At 42.7% G+C, this 19,645-nt stretch overlaps 2 protein-coding genes across 3 annotated transcripts; one reads left to right on the plus strand and one right to left on the minus strand.

Moving 5' to 3' along the window:
• The first annotated feature begins 3,671 nt into the window (after positions 1-3,671).
• serpina10b (serpin peptidase inhibitor, clade A (alpha-1 antiproteinase, antitrypsin), member 10b) lies at positions 3,672-9,971 on the plus strand. 2 transcript variants are annotated; one of them, XM_039651093.2, is made up of 5 exons: positions 3,672-3,775; positions 4,057-4,680; positions 5,212-5,485; positions 5,925-6,072; positions 9,594-9,971. In XM_039651093.2, exons 2-5 carry the CDS (start codon positions 4,089-4,091, stop codon positions 9,783-9,785), a joined length of 1,206 nt encoding a protein of 401 aa, XP_039507027.2. In that variant the 5' UTR covers positions 3,672-3,775; positions 4,057-4,088; the 3' UTR covers positions 9,786-9,971. The 2 variants fall into 2 exon arrangements, with proteins under 2 accessions (XP_039507027.2, XP_039507026.2); XM_039651092.2 differs by having other exon boundaries at positions 3,711-3,768.
• Positions 9,972-11,601: 1,630 nt separating this feature from the next.
• LOC120462455 (E3 ubiquitin-protein ligase TRIM35) lies at positions 11,602-17,822 on the minus strand. The gene is made up of 6 exons (XM_089120016.1): positions 17,365-17,822; positions 14,353-14,448; positions 13,937-14,167; positions 13,849-13,871; positions 13,649-13,767; positions 11,602-12,320 (listed from the first exon to the last, which is right to left on the minus strand). The coding sequence occupies exons 1-6, from the start codon at positions 17,764-17,766 to the stop codon at positions 11,827-11,829; spliced, it is 1,365 nt and encodes a 454-aa protein (XP_088976142.1). The 5' UTR covers positions 17,767-17,822; the 3' UTR covers positions 11,602-11,826.
• Between the last annotated feature and the right edge of the window lie 1,823 nt (positions 17,823-19,645).

Raw genomic sequence — 19,645 nt, forward strand, 5'->3', positions numbered from 1 at the left:
GGCAGCAAAACAAAAATACTGCTAAAAAGTGTCTCGTGTCTCGTGTTGCAAATCCAATGACGCTAGTAGTGACGCTGGTAGTGACGATTCTGTCTGACCAATCAGTGATCTGCAGTGTTTCACGTCACATTTTAGTACCGGTACGGTACGCTTGGAACCTCAACAGACCAGGTACCATTTAAAGCGTCCTGAAGCGAACCGTACTGTACCGTACCATGCAGTGGAAAAGCACCACAAGTGAGCAGTACCGAACCGAACCGTACCGTACTATGCAGTGGAAAAGCGCCTAAAGACGCCATGGGGAACCCAACGTGAGACCCAAACACAGAGGACCAAAACACCACCAGTCAACCCTCTCCTGTGTCTTCAAACTTCTCTTTATATCCTCTTCCTGCATTTGCTCACTGATAACGGCCTGATCAGTGTCCGCAGCTGGCGCTCGTCAACACGGGCGGCCATGTCGTGCCACCGGAACCCATAGATATCAGAGAATGTCTAATTGAAGAGAACTGGCACTGGCTGGTTACTTCCGGGATCTGGACCGGCTGCAGTAACGCGTCTCTGTCCATGCGGGGGCGCTCGCGGTCGAGTGCAGAATGAATGGGAGTCAATGGGGTTTCACCCCCAGAAATCCACTTTTCTCAGGATGTAATTTTTTTGTCAAGTAATTTGAAAGTTGCATTCAAAGGGGAGGGCTAAGAAAATACACTCAGCTGAAAATTGCATTTTTAAGTTCACTTATCTGTTGTGATGTGATGATGTGATGATGTGATGAAAATGTGATGATGTCACACAATAGCAGAATGCTAGCGTGTTGCGGCCAACAACGGCCTAACCTGTAAGAAATCAAAATAAGTATTCGTTCATTCGACTTTTGGCCTATAATCTATATTGTACTTGCAGAATCAACAATAAAATCTATGTTCATTTAACGACAAGCAGGTGAAAGAGACACATTTAGCCGTTTAGCCTCATAGACTCCCATTCATTCTGCTCTCGCCCGCGATCACCTCCAGTGGAATTCTAATGGAACTGCAACCAAGGTGATGCACAATGGGGCTAATAGGAAGTGCCGAGGCTCTCCGTTAGACGGGCTCTGTAGATATCTATAGACCATTTCACAAGATGTAAACAACACTGGTCCAGAAGCACTTCCTGTTTCAGTTTTTTAACACTGGGATAAAATACAACCAACAGAACATTTAAAACTGAATAAAAAAATTTAAACAAACATCTTTAAGATGTTTTCATTACATGTGAAATAAAGAAAACGGTTACAAACTGAAACAGGAAGTGCTTCTGGGCCAGTGTTGTTTACATCTTTTGAAATGGTCTATATAAAGGCTAGATATCTCATCCACGCTGCTGGCTAATGGAGGTCGACGTCTGCACTTGGCGGCCATCTTGTCACAGGCAGCTCGCTCACTCGTAACATTGTGTTAATAGTACATGTACTATTTAAATAACCATAACTTGCTCAAATTTCTACCGATTTTCAAACGGTTTGGTTTGTATAAACATCAGCGATGTAGATATGAAACAGCATACTTATGAATAATAAGTGTATACATAAATAATCGTCCAGATAATTATAGCCACTTTAATAACGTTTGTAAGAAAGCAACGTTTGTAAATCTGTCAAGATTTCAACAAGATAAGAGTATTTGTGTTCGTGCTGACAACTCATCTTACATCAGCTTACCTGTGACAGCTTACGGCGATGACGATAGAAACTCTGCCTTAAGACATCTAGCCTTTATATAGATATTTATGCCGGAACCGGCCCGGTGTTGCACCGGAAGTCGCTCCCCCGTGCAACAAATCCCGGTTTTAAAGGTTCCTCTTTGTCTCACCCGGTGACACCAAGGGGGTAATCCATTGACCGGAAGTTGAAGCCTCGTGGGAGCTGCCATCTTGTAGCAGAACTTCACTTGCGTTAGCATTTCCATTGACTCCCATTCATTTTGGCCTTTATTTATTTCTAAAGAAACACAACAATGTATAAAATGCTCCATTATCTTGTAGTTTATGTTATGGCCCCGTAGAAGAAGTTTTAGTGAAAGTAGGCTAACGATTGTGTCATAACCAAGCGACTCTCTGTCGCACAGTAGAGAGATTACCATATGGACATGAGAAGAAGCTCGCGCGCAATCGGGGAAACGTGGAGGCAAAATGACAAAATAATTAATCAGAATACCTAGCAAAAGTGTCTCCTGCTCCTCGCTCATGGACAGCTCCTACTCACACTCTCCGCCTCTGCGAGTTTCGGAAGGGACTGATTCAGATTTCTCATGCCACAACACTAGAAGACAGACGGGTTGCTCACGTCACATCTACGTCGTCACGCTCTGTTTGAGTCGGTTTGAGTCTGCGTGTCAGGGATGGAAGTGCTAAGTGCAAGAGTGAAGACTGCAAGTGTCTGTAGAACACTTGATTACCTGATGGGACACACTTAAAAATACAAGTGTATACAGAGCTTTATTTTGATTTCCAATAATGATTTAAAAAAAAAAATTAATGCAATACAATCCTAAATGTCAGTTCCATAGCTCCCATGTAACAAAACACAATTTAAAAACTGGTGCTTCTAGTTAAATAATAAAGAATAAATAAAAACAGTTGCAAATGTTTGTACAAAATACACAAAGCCTTCTCATCTTTGCACTAACAAAATGTGCAACACTTGGTTTTACCACCAAATTATATGTGATATGTATAATTAATTTACAGTGGAATGTTTTCCTCGACATTTAAGGACATGTGAGTTCCCGAACATGATGCATGATGGGATACGCTTAGCCTCCGCAGCTGTATTTGATAGGGCGTATGCTTGAGATTTTAAAGGGCATGTATATGTAACCTTGATTTCAAAGTGAAAGCGTGATTGAGGGCCTGGGAGTTTGCCTGTCAAGTGCTTAAAAAGTTGTTGGTTTAAATTATTCGTGGGTACATCATTATGAGTTTGTATTAATTTGAGTACATATGAATGAAAAACAATGTGGTATGAAAGTTGCATTTTATGCTAAATATATGCAGTATTCTTTCATGGGACATGAAACCAAACTGTAGGAATGACCTACATGTGATTTCTCATGACTGAAACTGATCCACAGCTGATCTTATACTTGTTACATGGTTAACTTTCCCTGATCGTCCACCGTCTTCACATCCGAGTTCACCTTCAGTTGTGAGAATGGTTCAAACCCACTGAGCTGGTTCACATGAACAAATGACGTAGATGCCACAAATAAGCATTCTGTCATCACTTATACCCACTATGACTTTCTTTCGGAACATAAAAGAAGATATTTGAAGGATATTCAGTTGTTTTGTCCATATAATCAATGGTTATAATCAGTGTTGTGTTGGACACCATTGAATCTTATTGGACACCACTGACTCATTGCATGATCAAGAAGTTTAGTGTTCCACAGATGAAAGAAGTCATACAGGTTTGGAAAGACACGAGGGTGAGTAACGACACAGTTCATTTGGGGGTGAACAATCTCTTTAAGTTGTGATGACCTGAAAAATATGCAGATATGAGATTGTCCTGAGTTCCCTACAACCATTCTTAATGAAGTACTTACTCCAACTGTCACCAAAACTCAGACTTAAGTCAGAAGAACCTGGCGGTCGCCGTCATTGATCTGTCTCGGATGGGTCTTTAGGCTGGAAAGTGTTTGACTGTTAATAGATAATCTCTAATGCACACTGAACTTTGTCTCTGCAAACAGTCAGAACACAACAGACAACACAAGATCTGCGGTCAGTCGTGAGTATAAACGTTATTTAACGTGTATAATTATAGTTTGCATTTTCAGATGTTAGGGATATTAGATGTTTTTTTTTTATTGTTCAGGGTTTTGACACCATGTTTGATGCTTTTAGGACTTGCGAACTGTATTTTATTCACAAAATAAAAATATTTTGTTGTTGTAAACTAAAGCATGCTAACAGTACTAATGTTTCAGTGTGTATTGCAGTGGGTCGTCTTGTGTCTGCATTTGATTTTTAAATCTCAATTATAGTCTTCTGTTTTTTATTTATCTTCAGTTCACAGGATTTTTGACAGACAAGGTTATGAAATGGAGTTAAAAGTGCTGTTCACCATCATTTTCTCATCTGGGTTTCTGTGCGTTCTCAAAAGCCAAGAGCCCAAAACTCCTGATGTCACTGATCTGGCCTTCAAAAACGTTGACTTTGCCATGAACCTCTATCGCAAGATATCAAGTTATCATGACAAAAACGTCTTCTTCTCACCGCTAAGTGTGTCCACGTCTTTCGCCACGCTGTTACTGGCTGCCAAGGGCTCGACACGCAGTCAGATCTTGAAGGGACTGAATCTGGACTCTCTGGATGGAAGCGGAGACGCCTCGCTCGTCCCACGGCTCTTTGAGCAGCTGCAGAAGAACATCTCGCAGGACAGGAGACTGCAGATGGAGCAGGGCACGGCACTCTTCGTAGACGAGCGCTTTCCAGTCGAGAGCCTCTTCAGCGAGCAGATCAAGACGTTCTTTGGTGCTGATGTCAACAATGTGGATTTCAGTAAAGCCGAGCTCAGCAAGAGCATCGTCAATGAGTACGTGAGCAGGAAGACCGGCAATAAAGTGAATGAAATGGTGACGAGTATCGAGCCATTGACGAAGATGATGCTCCTCAACACCATTTTCTATCAGGGTGAGTTTGCAAAATATGATGTACTTCCTCTGTATTTTTGTCTAGTTTTCCAGTACAAATATTCAGCGGCGGCTCAACAAGGGAGGCACAGCTAACCCAAAACTTTGAGCTGAAAATGGGAGAAGGACGATATCTCTCCTCAAAAATGGACAACTTTAACATGCTGTACAAAATTATCTATGGGGAGTTTTGAGCTAAAACTTCACATACACACTCAACAGAGGACAACAGAGGTGTATTTTACATACTGTGAAAAAGGGCATTATACCACCCCTTTAAGGGAAGGAGAGGATACACCCAAGTGTAGCTTGCTATGTTGAGAGACCGAATCAAAAGGGAACAAGACTATTTTTCTGACCCCAATTGCAGATATTTGTTCTTGGTTTAAGTAAAAACTCTCTTTACTCTTTCCCCTCCAGCATTTTTTTAAAAGTTGCCAGTCAGCACCAGCTTTTTTTTATGAAACTTCCACATTCATGAAGCAAAGCCTTTACGAATCTTTTTTATATCATCTAAAACTCTTTGTTCAAGGTGAATGGGATCATCCGTTCAACCCCAACAGCACGGAAATGAGTCGCTTTTATGTCGACAAGTACAAGATTGTTCAAGTCCCCATGATGTTTCAGGAGGATAAATTCTCCACGGCTGAAGACAGAGAGCTGCGCGCTCGAGTGCTGCGTCTGCCGTACCGCGGTGGAGCGGCTCTGCTCATCGTCCTGCCCGACGCCACTGCTGACTACACCGTCATAGATGATGAGATCAACGCTGAGCGATTCTTCGGCTGGATCAAAAACATGAGGCGAATGTGAGCGGCAGAATTGGGGGACGTTCACACAGAACACGTTTTTGCATTCCACTGTGGTACTTTTACATTGTTTTTCAATGTAAATGTGCTAGACAGACGTGTTTGACCGCTGTGCTCAAGTGTTTTGAGCATCTCACGCATGACAAGGCATTCCCAAAATCTGCTATTCAAGTTAAAAGAAGTTTAACTTTTTTTAAAAACACATTGAATTCTGTATTTCATTATTTTGAACCACAAAAATGAGTTCTGTGTGAATGACCCCTTTTACAGCTTTGCTTTTTACTCTGCGCACTATTAGTGTGTGCGTAACCATTTACAAGGGCTAATAACCATAAAAAAAATATTACTTGAAATGATAGATAGATAGATCATGACCATCATGATTGACTTTTAAACATGTTGTACTGTTTTTCTCTCTGACTCTCTCTCTCTCGTTCAGGAGAATGGAGGTTCATCTGCCCAAGTTCAAGATGGAGCAGTCTTACAACATGCATGAAATTCTGCCACATCTGGGCATCGACAGTGTTTTCCTCGATTCAGCCAACCTGACGGGTTTAAGCAAAGAGGGGCATCTGAAAATCTCACAGGTTACTGTAGCCTCACACATGCTGGCATCAACTGTGTTTTTATGTGAATCTTGGGTTATTGCATAAAATATTGCTGGAGTCAAAGTCAGTGATCAGAATGATTTGGTTTAATTCCCTCCAGAAGCGTCTCACACAATTGTGTTCCCAAACACCAGCATCCAAACGCAAGAGAGCATGACAGTGTTTGTTGTGTTTTGTCTGACACTCTGAGACAAACTCATTTATGGTGGAGGAAAAAAAAAGCCTGATTGCAGAAACTTCTCTTTTTTTCAATCACTGCGAGTTATGTCAGTGAATGATGAAATGGGGGTTTCGCTTAGAATCCCATCACCTTCGAGTTCTACAAAACGAGTCAATGGCAAGGAAATGCCATTCGTCTGTGGAATTTACATAGCGCAACTGAGAGGCGCTTGCAATCTTGCATTATGTTTTTGCCTCAGAGCCAAGAGCTTCTCTTCACTCCTCTGCAAGCCTCATCACAAGGTGGGCTGGAGTCTTCCAGAGATGAAGACTCGGCTGTGCTACCTCCTTCGGGTGTGCCAGCATTGCCCGAGTCTGATCCATAATTGACAGCCATGCTCTCCCAGGCAGCCGCGAAAAATCGGTCCCGAGTGCTCGTGGCTAGATGATTGGTTTTTGTGGGCAGCGAGTGCTGACGGCCGTCAGCGCCCGCCCCCAATACCTTTCTTCCTGGAGGAGGTCACAAGGTCCTGGAAGTCACCATTGTCTGCTCTTTGCCGAAGGCACCCTCCTGTCGCTCCCGCTCCTCCCACCTGGGCCTAGCAGCAGCCTTTACCCGGGTCGCGCCGTGGAGGTGGCCGCAGGAAAGCACCCCCGTCCGCTTTAGCCCTGTAGCCTGCCAAACACCAGGCGAAATGCCGCTCCTGATGCGGAATGCTCAGAGAGAGGGCTGCAGTTATTTCCAGGAGATGGTAGCAGGGCCACTCCTTCCCCTGGTGGGCTGGGGGAGAATCTTTTGTTCTCCATACCCCACTGCTGGACTCAAGGCCGGCAACACCCTGAAGTGGTTAAAGAAAGAACTGACACCCCTATCTCTGTACTCCCAGAGGCCCCGGATGGCAGTGTGCGATGCTCCGCTTCGCCACTCTTGCCCTCCTCTGTCGCCAGACCCCTGTCAGAGCAGGCCCCCGCGGAACGCTTGTCCTTCCCTAGCCTGATCTGTCAGGACGCGCAATGTGACCTTGCCCCCACAGCGGGATGCTCCACCTCCCACGTCTGGGCCGGTCATTCTGCTTCGCTGGCCCATCGAGGGTATGTCTGTGGTTCGCATGACCCCGCTGGTCCAGTTCTTGGGAGCCTGGCTAGAGCTGCACAACCTGTCCTGCTGGCTCATAAGAACCATCAGGAACAGTTAAAAGATGTTGGCTCGAAGACATCAGAGACCGACATGGATATGCATATGTAATAGATCCTGGACGTTAGAGGGTGCTTGACCATGCAAGGCTCTGAAAGTAATAACCAAAATTTTAAAATGTACTCTAAAACCAACAGGAAGCCAATGAAGGTCCTACAGCACAGGAGTAATGTGTGACCTCTGACTTGTCCTAGTCAAAAGGCTAGCAGCAGCATTTTGTACAACTTGCAGTCGATCTATAGAGGATTTATTCAAACAAGTGTACAGCACATTGCAATAGTCCAATCGTGAAGAAATAAAATCATGAACAAGCATCTCCATCTCTTTTTTTGAAACCATAGATCTAATCTTTCCAATGTTCCATGAGATGAAAAAAAAAACAGGTGCGGACCGCAGACTTAATATGACTATTAAAACATTGATCTGTCAAACATGACTCTCAGATTTCTTACGTCACTGTGGTCAGAGGATGATAGCTCCCCAAGGGCCTGCCTAATCTTAGGGGTAATATTGTCTGGGGCAAAAATGATCACCTCTGTTTTATCCGTATTAAGTTGCAGAAATTTCTCAGCCATCTATGTATTAATGGAGACTAAACAGTTCAACAAAAGGGACAGTTTGTCTAGTCTAAATGGACTAAATGAAATAAGTAACTGGATGCCATCTGCATAACAGTGATAAAATACTGTTTTAAAACTCCTTATAATCATTCCAAGGGGATGCATATACAGACTGAACAGCAGGGGGCCAAGCACAGAACCTTGCGGCACAACACAAGACAGAGGAGCAGAATCTGAAATGAAACATTCTCTGGACACCGTAAAGGCTGTACAGAAACGTCATCATCTGAGATAAAAACCAAGCTTGAGTCAAAATAGGTTGAGAAATTCTCAACAGCAAGCCTGTTAACCATTGAGAGCAAGACACTCGCGAAACAGGCAGAGGGTCCTCATTATAAGCAAGATCAAATAAAATGCATTTGTAATCACTAAGAAATACATCTTCAATACAAATATTGCTAGTATTTAGACCATGAGAGAGAACTAGATCGAGTGTATGTTTCTTATTGTGCACAGGACCTGTTGAGTAAAGTTAAAAGATTCTGTGATGCTTAAAAATTCAGAAGCAATGTTGCAGGTGACCAGACGCAGGGTCGACCATGCCCCCCAGCTATGAAGGCACACTCCACCCAGATACTCCACCAGGATACTCATCAACAGACATCTGGAGAGCTGCAGGCTGGGAGACACCCAACACATTTGTGAGATTCTATAATCTCTGGGTGGAGCCTGGGGATGTCCTCTCATGTACTCGCTTCCACTAGCCAGTAGTCATCGCCTGCAGCACCATTCCACTACACGGACTGGATACGTGCGTTATTTTACTCGAACAAGTTCTTCATAGACCCTGAGTTCCTCCTGCACTGTTGATGCCGTCACCGTAGTGCATGCCCGGTCGGTCAGCCTTGTGATTGGCTAGGTGCCTCCGTGTGCATGGTTCCCCATTGGGTAACCCCCACATGTGTGTTTCCACGGTAAGTCTCCTCCGAGCTTGTGTCTTTCCCTTGCCTCGAGGTTGAAACATTCTACCCTGCGGGCTGGATACCTCTAAGTTCTCCATATGCATCCCGCACTCGGGTCATATGTGTATTCCAAGTCCTTCCTACAGGTAGGCGCTGTGTTCATATTCCTCCTATTCCTGCGTTAAGCCAAGCCTTTCTTCCTTGCTAGTCTCACAACAGGGAGCTCAGTCTTGCGCAGGGCACTGGTAGAGAGCCACTGTGGCGTGATATGGGACCCCCATTTCATCAGTCACTGATGTAACTCGGAGTGACTGAACAAAAGGGAACGTCTCGGTTACGTACGTAACCCTTGTTCCCTGTGGAGGGAACGGAGACATTACGCCCTACTGCCACAACCACTGTACCGCTGGAATGGCCTTAATATTTAATTAGATAATGCCTCATTTGCATTTTTAAACATACAATTTCACAAAACTTGTAATACAAAAAATTATCAACTGTTGAAGTATGATGTCTATTAGTTATTTTTTTACCCTATCCACCCTGGGTGTCTCACCTTAAATTCACAACATTGGATGTAAACGTAGCCATTAGTGCTTTATTACGTGTGTTTGTCTTGTGCAGGTGCTGCATAAAGCCGTCATCGAGGTGGATGAGAAAGGTACCAGCGCAGCCTCCGCCACATCAGTGGGAATCACGGCTTATTCTCTGCCAGCCACTTTCATCATCAACAGGCCCTTCTTCTTCTTTCTGTACCATGAAGCCACTTCTAGCCTGTTGTTCATGGGGAGAGTGATCGACCCCACACAGAACTGAGAACACAAACACTGGCCGCCAATAAACAAAGACAGACAAAGGGTCAATCACACACTAATGACATAAACATTATCAAGTTAAAACTGCACAAATTTTGCACTCGTCTATAATCGTGTCTGGATGAACAGTATGTGAATGAACGCAGTGAACATATTCTGAGAAATAAAGTGAGGAAATTGTGTCTTACCCTCTCTACTTTCTTTCCACTGATGGCGAGGGCTTTGTGTAAAGATGAGGTATACAGTAGAGGTCTTCACGGGTCCACTTGGATCCGAAAACCCGAGGTCCGACCCGAGACCCGAGCGGGTTTGGGTCCAAAACTCCGACGAGTGTCTCGGACACTGGTCAGGTTCGGTATTAGTGGTCTCGGGTAATTTAAAATTAATATGCCTTTTCCAAATGGACCCTAGAAGACCCGAATTATTTTAAACAATATTGGGCATTTAACAAAATTGCAGTATTTAAAACAACTTTATGACCGTTCTCTGACTTTTTGAGAGTGTGAGAGCGAATCCGCGCTTTTACGTGCAATGGGCTAGCCTATAAGCATAAGCACGGTTGCCTCCACATTTATTTACTCAGTTGCTCGCTCCACTAACCAACCCCTCCGTTTGCCAAGAAGAACTAGTGCGCCATCATGTGGATGGATGTTTGACTACATGCAAGTATTTGAATTGTCGTTCAGCCACAGGCCTGACAATCAATTTTAAAAATATGCGATACTGTCAGACAAGCATGGAGACGATGACAGATATTGCGAAAAAGATCAAATGAATATGTAGATCAGAAAACATCCAGGGTCGTCATCGGTGTGGGCAACTTTTGTGATCATCATTTGTCAAGGAAAAAAGACTGGTGCAGTGATGCAATAACGTTCCCATATTAAGATTTGATTCAGAACGTCCAATTCGACCTGCTATTGCGGTTCTAATGCCCGTTTTTTAATCGAATTTTATCTAAACAACTTTGTAACAACGGGATTGAAGGCTAAATAACACAATTTTAGTAAAAGTCAAGGACTGGGGGATCTGTTAGGCTACGCTACATTTTAAAAAACAGCCATCGGTAAATTGTACCCTAGTGGTTCAAATCATCGTATGGTCCAGTAAATAACATTATGCCAAATGTTATAGGACGTAATGGATTACAGTGATGATGTGTGATTCACATTTGCACTCAGCGCGCTTACACTTGCGCGTCTAAGTTACGTGCATTTTTGAGAAACGCAGGGCAGGCTGTGCTCACTGTGAATGCCGTTTACGTTCGGGTCCAGTTGGGTTCTAAAGGAAATGCCGTCGGGTCGGACTCGGGTCTAATTTTTCGGGTCTGTTTTGGGTCGGGTTTTTCTTTAAAAAAAATAATTTATGCACGTCGGGTTCGGGTAAGTAGTGATTCGGGTCGATTTGGGTCGGGTACAGTTTTTAGGACCCGAGAAGACCTCTAGTATACAGTATTAATATGATGAGGTATACGGTATCTATGCATCTCTATTTTATGTTTGCGTTATTTTGTCTCTTATTGGGATTAGTATGCTAGCTGTATCCATTTACATCCAGTCTTTGTGCTAAGCTAGGCTAGCGGTGGGTGTGTCAGACAGAGTTACAGCACGCACGGAGATGAAAAAGGTATGTATGGACTTATCTAACTCTGGGGGATACGGTGAATAAGCTAAAGTCCCAAAAAGTCAGAGTGTTCCTTTAAGAAATCCTTCTGAAAAGTGATTTGGAGTTGTTCCCTGTGTCCCCTGTGGTTGGCTGATGCTCTTTTCGAGTTAGAAGCAGACACTGATGCACAAAATCCTCAGATAACTCGACAATAATGTGAAAATTAGTGACAAACTTCACAGTTGTTTATTGATCTGTTAAAGCAACATGCAGACAGTGTGTGTTGCTGTAGTGCTGGATATCAGTCATGTGATCATCACGGCCCAATCACAGCAGCCGTACTGATACTCAGATCTACAGCACTCTTACTCATGAGATATGGAGTAAATATTGGAAACATGATGAAAGCAGGAAGATCCAGATCTACAGGAGTCACTTTACTGAGTGTTGACCGGTAAGATCCTCAGAGAGGGATAACACCAGAAGAATGGAAAGATTGTGTGGTGAGTAAGGGTGGTTGTTAATGTGTGTAGATGTGTGTTAGTTACAGGATCAGAGAACGACACCGTTCCTCCGTCACAGTCCAGATTCACTCTCACACGATCAAGCTTCTGTTCAATAAGAAAACCAGAACCTATATATCCGTAAGACACTCTCCAGACACTCTTTTCAGTTTTGAAGAAAACGGCTCCCTTCCTCTGGGCTGATGCTGAAGTTACTCCAAGAGTCCAGCATAAACTCTCTTTAACGTCCACATCCCAGCAGTGTGTTCCTGAGTTAAAACCCTCTGAACCGAGAACACAGGAATACCAGTCAAATCTCTCTGGATTATCAGGAAGGGTTTGTATGGACCCTCTGAGTCTCACACTGGTCAGATCATCAGACAGGATGAGATGTGGATTCGCAGTGTTTGGATCCAGAATCACAGGAGCTGATGAGACACAATCAACACATGCTTTAATTCTGATCTTCATCTAATGATCAACAGTGAACCCAACACAGATTATTATGAATTATTACACTCGTCCTGTTGATCAAACTCATTTTCCTCTGATCACTGTCACATTTGAACATTCGGTAACACTTTACAATACGGGTGCACTAATATGCATTAATTCATACTTAACTAATGCACAGATAATCATGAGTTAATGTATAACTCATGACGAACTAAACCATTAATTAATGATTACTGCATCAGCAACTAATAAAGAGTCTATATGATTAATAGATTAAGTAATACATGAATTGCTATTAATTCAATGTGTCATTGTGTATTAATTACTTAACATATTTTATTAACTAATAGTGTACATTAGTGTGTTAATTACCACAATGAGTCAAAGTTATGCACTTTAACTTCCAGTTGTCTGCTTTAATTAATCATTAGCTAATGATTTGCAAAGGTATCATTATGTTATGACTTTACTTGTTGGGGCACATCATTATTAACTAGTCATTTAGTAATTGTAGTAATTTGCACATGAATTTTCACTAACAATGAAGTAATTAATCATGTATTAATGCATATTAGTGTACCTGTCATATTATCTGGAATTTGAAATACAAGGCTTTGGCTCATTCTGGTAATTAACATATTAATTAACACTATTAATTAAAAAAATGAGTTATTATGGAATTAAACCAAAATTACATATTTAATTAATAACAATTCATGTATGAACTAATACATTACCCTTGCAGACTCTTAATTAGTTCCTAATGTGGTAATAATAAATGAATAGCTTAAATAATCATTAGTTACACATTAATTCAGTATTATCTGTGCATTAGTTAAGCATGAATTAATGCACCCGTATTGCAAAGTGTTACCGAACATTCTTCAGCTCTCGGCAACTAGTAAAAAACGCCGGCCGCTCAACACAGTGCCTCGTTACACTCATGGCGTTTGGAAACAATTGGAAAAATACGCCAGCCGCATGAAAAAGCATTTTGGAGGACACACGGCATAAATGATCTAATTATATCTCCTCCTAACAACCTCCAAACTCGGCTCAGACCTTCAGACGGTTCTGACTCCGGCTTTATCTTTTATAACTGATCAGACTTACAGTTTTCCTAAAAACGATCAAAACTCATAATCTCTGATTATGTCTAATTACAAATAATCTCATTGACTGTCTTTGACAGAATCTTCAAATCTTTGTTAGAATCTGAAAAAAAAAAAAAAATCTGTCTGTCTGTCTATCAGTTTGTGTCATGAAGAGCTCCAGCTCAGATCTCCGCCATCAGACTCACTGTTTTGGACGAGGTCCTCCATCTTCTTCCAGACTCTGAACGGCAGGTTGCCCAAGTATCGTGGCACATGAATCAAAGCTCCAGACGCCATCTGTGGATCCGGCCGTGAGCTCTGGACTCTGGAAGAACATTCAGGAGTCAGAACTGCAGTGGCTTTGGATCAGAACCAGAGAGACCAGAGACGGGAGCAGATCACTCACCTTTCCATTGAGACTGGAAACTCCTGCAGAACAAACACACCATTATCATCAAGAACTCAATCAATCAACCAATGATCTGAAATCAGACCTTCAGAAAGCAGACGTCATTGGCATTCATCATCTCCTCCATGTCTTTGATTGTGTGTGAAAGAGCTGAGATGTGTGTGTTCATCTCCTCCAGCTTCTCCTTCATCATCTGCTGCTTCTGCTTCTCTTCCTCCTTCAGTGCAGTGACTGTAGCTCTTTCTTCTTTTCTGAGAAACCGATGAAGCTTCTCAAACTGCAGTTTAATCTGACGCTCTGTGTGCTCAGCTTGAGCCTGAAATCACATCACATTCACTTCAATCATCTCAATCCACACATCAACACTCGATCCCGACATATAACGGATCCAGAAGCAGATTGAGCCTCATTATTTACAGAAATAATCAACTGGAATCCATTATATTAAATCATAACTGTATTCAGTGATACTATACATGACTCTTGATTCTGTTTCCTCACCTTGATGTATGGAACTGTTTTCTCAAACTCTACTCTAATTTTTTCATTGTGTTTAAGTTTCTCTTGTAAGGACTTCAGTGCTGTTCTGAACTCCTCCTAGAATTGGACAAAAAACATAAAACACAAGATTACAGTGAAGAGAAGAAGAGAAGACAATACAGTGATATGATCATATAATACAGTGAAAAAGTATGAGCCCTCATCCTGATTTCTTACAGTACATTTTTGTGTACATCTCATACTAAATTGATTCAGAAATAATCCAAAATAAACCTGTGGTAAAACATTGATTCTTGGGTTTTCTTTGGATAATAAGGTGTGTGTGTGTCTGTGAGTATGGGTATTTTAAGGATCTAAGCGCACGGTCTAAAGCGAGTCCACTTTTGCTAGTTTAAAGACGAGAAAATGGTCGGAGCTCCCGGCGCATGATCTAAAAGGGTCGTCACTATTCTCTTAATGAGTAATGGGTGTGTTTTGGGCATAACATGCAATAAACCAATCAGAGGCTCTTTAGACCAGCTTTCTCTTTAGACCAGCTTTCTCCACTGTCAAAAAAAGTATGTGTGCCAGGACCAGTCGTGTTTCCACTGTCACTTCTGGGTCTTGACCAGGCCTCATCAGGGCTTCCTCAGGGCCAACGGTCAGGGTTTTCTGGCCCGCTAAAGGAGGGGTTTCGAACAAAGGCAGAGTTTACCTGAGTCTAGAGATGCAGCGCCGGATGACTCTGTCAGCTAACATCAGCATTAAAGACTTATAATTTACCTCAAAACTCCATTTCATGCGTACTTGTCAACATATTTACTATATTTACAAATATTAAATGGACTAATATGTTGGTGTAGGCTATCGATGAGCTATAAAATAGATGGATTATAAAAGAAATTGAACGAGTAGCCTAGCTAGCCTACGATTCGCTAAATAAAATTGACGATACTCACCTTTCGGCTTAAGTTCTTCACATGTTTATCCAATACAATTTGATAGGAGTCGCAGTCTTGAAAAACGAGGGGTCTGACTCTGGGTGGGGGACTGCATAGATATCCATAATAAAGGCTAGATGTCTTACGGCGGAGTCTCTATCGTCATCACCGGCGGCCATCTTGTCACAGGCAAGCTTTCTGGCGGGTTCTGTGGTTCCTGATGTACGATGAGTGATCAGCACGAACACAAATACTCTCATCTCGTTGAAATCTTGACGGATTTACAAACGGTTTGGTTTCTTACAAACGTTAACATGGCTATTATTCTGGATGATTATTTATTGATACACTTATTATTCATAAGTGTGCACTGTCATATCTACATCTCTGATGTTTATAACAAACCAAACCATTTGGAAATCGGTAGAATATTGAGCAAGTTATGGTTATTTAAAAAGAGCATGCACCATTAAAACATAATGTTACGAATGAGCGAGCTGCCTGTGACAAGATGGCCGCCAGGTGCGTACGTCAACCTCCATTGGCCAGCAGCGCAGATGAGACATCTAGCCTTTATTATGGATATATGGGGGACTGTCCATGCAGGCTCTGAGTCTGCAGCTTCATACTACTCCAATTTCAACCCATTTGTCAGCTATGTTTAACAGGGGGGGATAGCCCCAAGGGTTTGGATAGCCCCAACCCCTAAAATATCAATAAAATATGTGTATTATTATTATTATAATGATATATACTTAAAGCCACACTGTGGAACTCTTCAACCTTTATAATATATTACCAAAACCCATTGAGATGGTACATCGACTTTGTAACTTCGGGTTTTGGGCACTTTGTAACTTCAGGTTTCGGGTAGGAACCCGAGCACAAAAAGAACTACAAAATTCGACCGCTTTCCAGCATACGTCACTTCCCCCACCACCCCAAATTCTTCAGATTCTGACGTTAGTGCTCAACACGTGTTTGATTGCCGTCTGTATGTTTTCATCATGGCCGAACAACAGCTACAAAACAGCAAAAATTAAAAGCCAGGACGAGGATTAACATTGGTCCAGCTTTCGCTTCGTTCGCTGGCGTGAGCAGAAGGGTGCTCGACCGATGCGGACGCTTGCCTGCACACAAATGCCGTTTCCATGGTGACCCAGATAAATTCATATAAGCAGTGTAGTATTTTCTGGTATTCCGGCCACAGCCGATGGTGTTATGAGTGTAATAAAATGCCCACAGCCCAGTGTTCATTTCGACACACAAACACAGCACGCCTCAGTGCAGGGCTCGCACTAATAAAATTGACTCATGTCAAATGTAACGTTACATTAAATGTGGTGAACATGCCCACGACTCAGTGGTACCCACAAACACTACACACCACGTCCCACGGTTTCTGTAAAAATAAACCAACACTCATATACAGTCCGCTCAGGCCGACGGTGTTTTCAGTGCAGTGAATGTGCCCACTGTCCCGCTTTCACATTCACTCACAGACATAATAACCCCCACGGGGCTCAGCAGACTGCTATAAGGGAATCGAGCGCAGCAAGGCTGCCCGCCTCAAACACTGCAAGCACACACAATCTAAAGACACGGGAAGCTTACCGGTTGACTGTTTGTTAACTTTAATTTGCGACAGTGCTGTGGAGCTTGTGGCCTCTAGGGACGCTAGACGTGAAAGTTACAGGTCGAGCGCCTCTAGTGGCCAAAAGCTCCGCAGTGTGGCTTTAACATAGTTGTGCAAGTAGTAAAACAATGAAAATGCAAACGAGGCAACAACAACAAAACGTTTTAAACATTTTGAATCTCCCCTCCTGCCCCCCAGTGCTTCGGTCCACGGCCTGCTCCGCTTTTACCTCACCGACACACACATATAGTACGGTGGGAGAGAACAACATTTTTCGATGCTATTTTATTCACTTTAAAAATCGCAAAACTGTGTTGGGCGAAAATAGGAAAACACGAGTCGCTCCGGGTGGGTGGGTGGGTGTGTGTGTGTGTGTGTATGTGTGTGTGGTTGCTCTACTCTCTTCATGTCACTTTCAGTTTAATTTACATGTGAAATAAGCGATATTTGTCTTACCTTACATGATGAAACCACTTCACTGCTGGGTCTGACTTTATGTTTGTCGTGTTGTTGTGAATCTCTACACACTAAACACACCGGCTGTTTGTCCTCCAGGCAGAAGAGTTCGAGTTTCTCACTGTGTAAACTGCAGATCTCCTCAGATCCTGATGAATGAGTCTCATTTCTCTCCTTCTGGATTGACTCGCACAAGTTTTTCAGTGTCAGATTATATGGAGGATTGTCTTTTGAGGATCTTCTCCTGCAGACCGGACACTCCTGAGTTTTCTTGGTTCTCCAGAACTGTTGAAGACACTCTTTACAGACACTGTGACTACAGGATAAAACAACAGGAGCCTTGAAGATGTCACAGCACACGGGACAAGAAAGCTCTTCTGCAGACACATTTAGTGAAGCCATTTCCACAGTTTGAACTCCAGCAACACAAACTTTACTTTCACTTTCTGAACGACGGGTTTAAGAATGAATCACCTTGAAAATCACAACGATCTGCTCTCTGTTCAGAAACAAATGTCTCAAATCCTTCTTGAAAGTAGGGGTGGCTGACCCGAAACAGTTGTCCGAAGCTTTGCAAGATCCCAAAGCACAGATGACTCGAAGCACTGATCCGAAGCTTGATTCAAAACACCCACGTCATGTGACTATGGCTAAATTAAGCTTCTGAGTGTTTGGTTTCAACAGGTGGCATGGTCCACCGAGTCAGGGTTTGACTGATAGTTCGGTCGGGAACAAATCACTCAGTGAAGTTAATGCAGTTTCACATCGCAGGTTTTTGTGAGAGGAGTTTTTGAGATAGCAGATTTTTGGTGATATAGTGACATTTATTGTGCGATTTGTTTAGTTATATTTAGGCTTCCATTTAAATCTACACATTGACTGAGAGACAGAGTACATTGACACATTAATAGATGCATAGATAGATAGATAGATAGATAGATAGATAGATAGATAGATAGATAGATAGATAGATAGATAGATAGATAGATAGATAGATAGATAGATAGATAGATAGATAGATTGATTCAGCTTCAACATTCTAACTGCATCAGTTCAGTATTTATATAATTTTACAGATCTGGCCCAGATCACTTTTCCCATAGGTAACCGAAAGACATAAGCTGTGTCTGACACGGATTTGGTCCAGATCTGAAATATGATTCTGAGCCGATACTGTTTTCACATAGGCTACACTGTGGCTAAAAACTGCTCTGGCCCATATCTGCAAAACGGATTTGAGCCAACAGTGTTTGACAGATTACCTCTGAAATGCTCTGTAGGTTTGCTCTCCACGGCCCGAGACTGTGTGATGACAGTAGACCTGAAAAGGCAGCTGAAAATTCCATCACACATCACCCAGTCCAATTTGAGACCTGACATCCTCTTGGTCTCTGAGGTCACCAAAGAGCTGATATTCTTAGAGCTGACTGTGCCCTGGGAGGAGATGATGGAGGAAGCTCAAGAGAGAAAAAGGGAGAAATACCAAGAACTGGTGGAGGATTGTCGGAGGATTGTCCAGATAGAGGACCAGGTGTATGCAAGTAGAGGTGGGCAGTAGGGGATTTGCTAGGTACTCCCTGAGCAAGGCCTATGGTACGCTGGGTATTAAAGGTGCTAATCAAAGAAGAGCCATAGGCAACAACATGGAGGCAGCAGAAAAGGCATCCAGATGGCTCTGGTTAAAGAGGGAAGAGCAGTGGGGGCAGTAAAATGCCACTTGGACACGGGCCGGGGCCTGATCATGGGGTCTTCAAACACCTCAGATGTCAAGTTATTCGCTGTCAAAGTCACGCCAAAATGAATGGGAGTCAATGGGAAAAGTAAAAAGTTCTGCAACAAGATGGCAGCTCCCCCGAGGCTTCAACTTCCGGTCGATGGATTACCCCCTTTGGTTAGATCTCCTCCCTCTCTTTCACTCACGTGAAACTGAAGTGCCCACCCAGACAGCAAACTGACATTGAATCAACGTGGAAACGACGTCTCTCATGACATCGAAACAATGTTGATTTTGCTCATCGAATTAACGTTGAACCAACGTCAGACGCGGCATTCTTCAAAGCTAAATGAAAATCGAAAATTGGTTTGCTTTCATAACGTTGAAACAAACGCGTTGATTTCAAGTTGATTTTCCGTTAGTTTTGAAAGAATGACGCGTCTGACGTTGGTTCAACGTTAATTCGATGAGCAAAACAATGTTGTTCCCTTATACCTACACGGAAGTGTACTTTCAGTGTACTTACAAAGTTATTTGTAGGTTGTATATCTGTTTGTTACCCCTTTA

This window comes from Pimephales promelas, chromosome 15, assembly GCF_988280905.1.
Source record: "Pimephales promelas chromosome 15, fPimPro1.hap1.1, whole genome shotgun sequence".
Taxonomy (NCBI): domain Eukaryota; kingdom Metazoa; phylum Chordata; class Actinopteri; order Cypriniformes; family Leuciscidae; genus Pimephales; species Pimephales promelas.

Bases quoted from the DNA above. Each gene is read 5' to 3' on its own strand.
- serpina10b (XM_039651093.2), top strand. From the start codon at position 4,089: ATGGAGTTAAAAGTGCTGTTCACCATCATTTTCTCATCTGGGTTTCTG. The intron at 5,486-5,924 runs GTGAGCGGCAGA...TCTCTCGTTCAG, and splicing joins ATCAAAAACATGAGGCGAAT to GAGAATGGAGGTTCATCTGC. The intron at 6,073-9,593 runs GTTACTGTAGCC...TGTCTTGTGCAG, and splicing joins GGCATCTGAAAATCTCACAG to GTGCTGCATAAAGCCGTCAT.
- LOC120462455 (XM_089120016.1), bottom strand. From the start codon at position 17,766: ATGGCTTCACTAAATGTGTCTGCAGAAGAGCTTTCTTGTCCCGTGTGC. The intron at 14,168-14,352 runs GTGAGGAAACAG...ATGTGATTTCAG, and splicing joins AAACAGTTCCATACATCAAG to GCTCAAGCTGAGCACACAGA. The intron at 13,872-13,936 runs GTCTGATTTCAG...TTTGTTCTGCAG, and splicing joins ATGACGTCTGCTTTCTGAAG to GAGTTTCCAGTCTCAATGGA.